Raw genomic sequence first — 3,079 nt, 5'->3', positions numbered from 1 at the left:
CAGAGCAGAGCAGGCTCACGGAAAGGAGGGGTTTAGAGAGACGGAATCTTTGAACTGCTTCGAACAAATTGTTTGAGAATCGCTGGAAAAGGAGGTGATATTAAATGCATATTTTGAGAAAACAAAAGCGTTTTTTTGACCTTGCATGCATGTAATCCTATTGTAGGAGACTCCCAAAACAATATTAGGAACCGTAAAAATGGCATAATAGAATTATAGAACTTTAAGAGAATTGTTCAGATTCTCCTCAACTCTGGGTAGGTCACCAACATTAGCTTTTTAGGTCTAAATGTAACTAGCCAGTTTAAAGAAGGATCAGTAGGAATGTTCAGGACAGTGGCACAGAAATGACATATTTGAGCCTTAAACTTAAGAAAACAAGCTTTGTGCAGTTACTTACAGCCAATGAGCATGACACAGATCGAGAAAATCTTCTCCGAGTTGGTGTTTGGAGAGACATTCCCAAAGCCCACGCTGGTCAGACTACTGAAGGTGAAATAGAGTGCAGTGATGTATTTATCCTGAATGGAGGGTCCTGAGCTGGCATCACTGTCGTTGTAATGTTTCCCCAGTTGATCAGCCAGGTTATCCAGCCAACCTGTCTTCATGTAGGGCCTCTCCATATGACCAATGGCATACCACATGCATGCCAACCAATGAGCAATCAGCATGAAGGTGCACATGAGCAAGAAGAGGACTGCAGCTCCATACTCTGAGTATCGATCTAATTTTCTGGCCACCCGGACCAAGCGCAACAGACGGGCTGTCTTCAGCAGACCAATGAGAGTGGCCGTCGTCTGCAAATTGAATGATGGGAGGACAAAGAAAGAATAGCAAACAAGTTTCAGTATGATATGGTCAATTTTTAAATGGATAAACACTGTGTTAGACAAATAATGTGTTTAATTGTAAATTGCTTCTTTTTATCACTGGGTTAAAAAAAGAGAGATTTGCAACTTCTCTCACAGCTCTGACTTTTTTTTCCTCGCAATTCTGAGTTTCTCACAATCCAGACTTTTTTTTCTCGAAATTCTCATGATATAAATTCGCAATTCTAAGAAAAAGTCAGAACTGCGAGATGTTAACTCACAATTGAGGAAAAATTCTGAATTGTGAGATAGAAGGATGCAACTACATTTTTTATTTTTATTCTGAAAAAAACGGAATTGCGAGATGTAAACTCAAAATTGCGAGATGTAAAATCTGAGTTGCAAGAAGAAGAAAAAGATTTGTGAAGTCACAATTACTAAATTGATCAAATAAAATTAATAAAAGTATTATTATTATTGAATGCTTTTTTATGCTGAACAGGCTTCTATATTATGTCATTTTCTTTTAAAATTATTATTATTGTAATAGTTCCTTAATTTAAAAGGAGTAACAACATAAATTTGCCTAAATAAATCACATTGCAAATTTAGTTGCATTATGTCAACTAAAAAAAAATTGAGAGCGAGAGAGAGTGAATATATATAGAGAGATTATTAGAATTAAGACAAATGATAACTATTATTTCCATACATTTCACCAAAATGTGCTAAGTTAATGCCTTTAGAATAAAAGTTGGCATCATCTATTCAAGTGGTATTTTACACAAACGTAGAAAAGGCACAAAAATGGCACTTGTTTTGTAGAATGATGTTTATAAAAAAATAATTGCTGGTTTCAAGATAAATACTACAAAATGCTTCTTAAAAAGACATATCCCTGGACCGTATTACGGGTATCACAAATGGAACGAACATTCAATAAAAGTTCATTGTACCTGTATAAATAATGTTTTTGTGCTACAATTTTAAGAACATTATTAAAGACCATTCTATTAACGTTACTGGAATAATGTCGTAACTTTGAGAGAATCTCAGCAGAACATTCAGTATATTCCCTGTTAGCAGGGATTACTGACTTTTTAGGTCTAAATATTACTAGCCACATACTCTAAAGAAGGGTCTGTAGTTCATTATACCTCATCTGATCCAGAACTGAAGATGAGCAGATCAAATGGAATTGCGGCCACTATGTCGATGAGAAACCAGCCTTTGATATAGTGGATGGCGATGAGTTTGGGATGGGTCACCACCTCATCGTTATGATTCACGTATGTTGTCCTGAAAGTAACAATGATGTCTATGATGAACAGAACGTCCACTATCACGTCTACTACATTTAAAGGGTTACAAGTGTAACCACAGATGTGTCTCTTCTCCTGCTCCAGCTCATTGAGGAGGAACGCAGCTGAGTACGGAGTGAAGACTGCTGTGTAGAGCACTAGCAGAAGAATCATCCAGTCCCACATGGCTTTGAAAGGACTGTAGTGCAACATGATCCACTTGTGGACGTCCGGAGACTGGAGCTTGTACTCAGGCAAAACATCGGCACCTAGAGACAGTACCTTTGCATTGAAAGAGAAGATGATTGGTTTTAGCAGGAATTTCTCACTAATTTAATTCACAGGCAGTAAGTCAGATGCTTTTGCTCCAAGCTAAACTAAAAAAAAAGAATCAGATGGGATTTAATGGTGTCTAAGCTGATTTGTGTTTTTAAAGGAGTATTTCGGGTTCAATAGAAGTTCAACTCAGTCAACAGCCACTTTTCAGTGAGGCACTTAAAATAGAAGTGAATGGGGCCAGTATAAACATTAAAATACTTACTGTTTCAATAGTACACTGTAAAAAATGATTGTGATTTTAACAGTAAAATACTGTAAAAATGCTACAGTAAAAAACCTGTTAACTGGTTAACAGTAATTTCCATACTATATTCGGTGAATAAATGTAATTACATTTAATTACGGTTTTTAGAAGTGAAAAAGAAAAAGTCATTGTATAATTTACAGTGACAAACCGTAAATTGACACTCCCAGAATTCCCTGCATGACACTTCATATTTGATGTTTTTTTGTTGAAATAACATGTTTCTTCTTAGTTTTTTCTTATTAGTTGTGTACATTAGGGGTTAATCTTACATCTAATGTTGTTAAATTAATGTTTATTGCATTATTTCAGTATCATGTGTGTCACCATGATAGGGTTTAGTGTTTGTGTGAATGACACTGTGCACCTTCTATATATAAGTATTG

General features: G+C 35.8%; 1 protein-coding gene across 1 annotated transcript in view; it reads right to left on the bottom strand.

Moving 5' to 3' along the window:
• Positions 1–3,079, bottom strand: part of kcnh6b (potassium voltage-gated channel, subfamily H (eag-related), member 6b) — a 24,188-nt gene that overhangs the window by 11,220 nt on the left and 9,889 nt on the right. Inside the window, exons 3-4 of the mRNA XM_016569440.1 lie at positions 1,967–2,392; positions 401–797 (exon numbers count right to left, since the gene is read on the bottom strand). Coding sequence (XP_016424926.1) covers positions 401–797; positions 1,967–2,392 — 823 coding nt within the window. The remainder of the gene's footprint in view (positions 1–400; positions 798–1,966; positions 2,393–3,079) is intronic.

The sequence above is a fragment of the Sinocyclocheilus rhinocerous genome, unplaced genomic scaffold (genome assembly GCF_001515625.1).
Source record: "Sinocyclocheilus rhinocerous isolate Xijiao unplaced genomic scaffold, SAMN03320098_v1.1 scaffold1763, whole genome shotgun sequence".
NCBI classification, from domain to species: domain Eukaryota; kingdom Metazoa; phylum Chordata; class Actinopteri; order Cypriniformes; family Cyprinidae; genus Sinocyclocheilus; species Sinocyclocheilus rhinocerous.
Note: the sequence above shows the minus strand (reverse complement) of the source record. Positions and strands in the feature narration are given on the sequence as shown.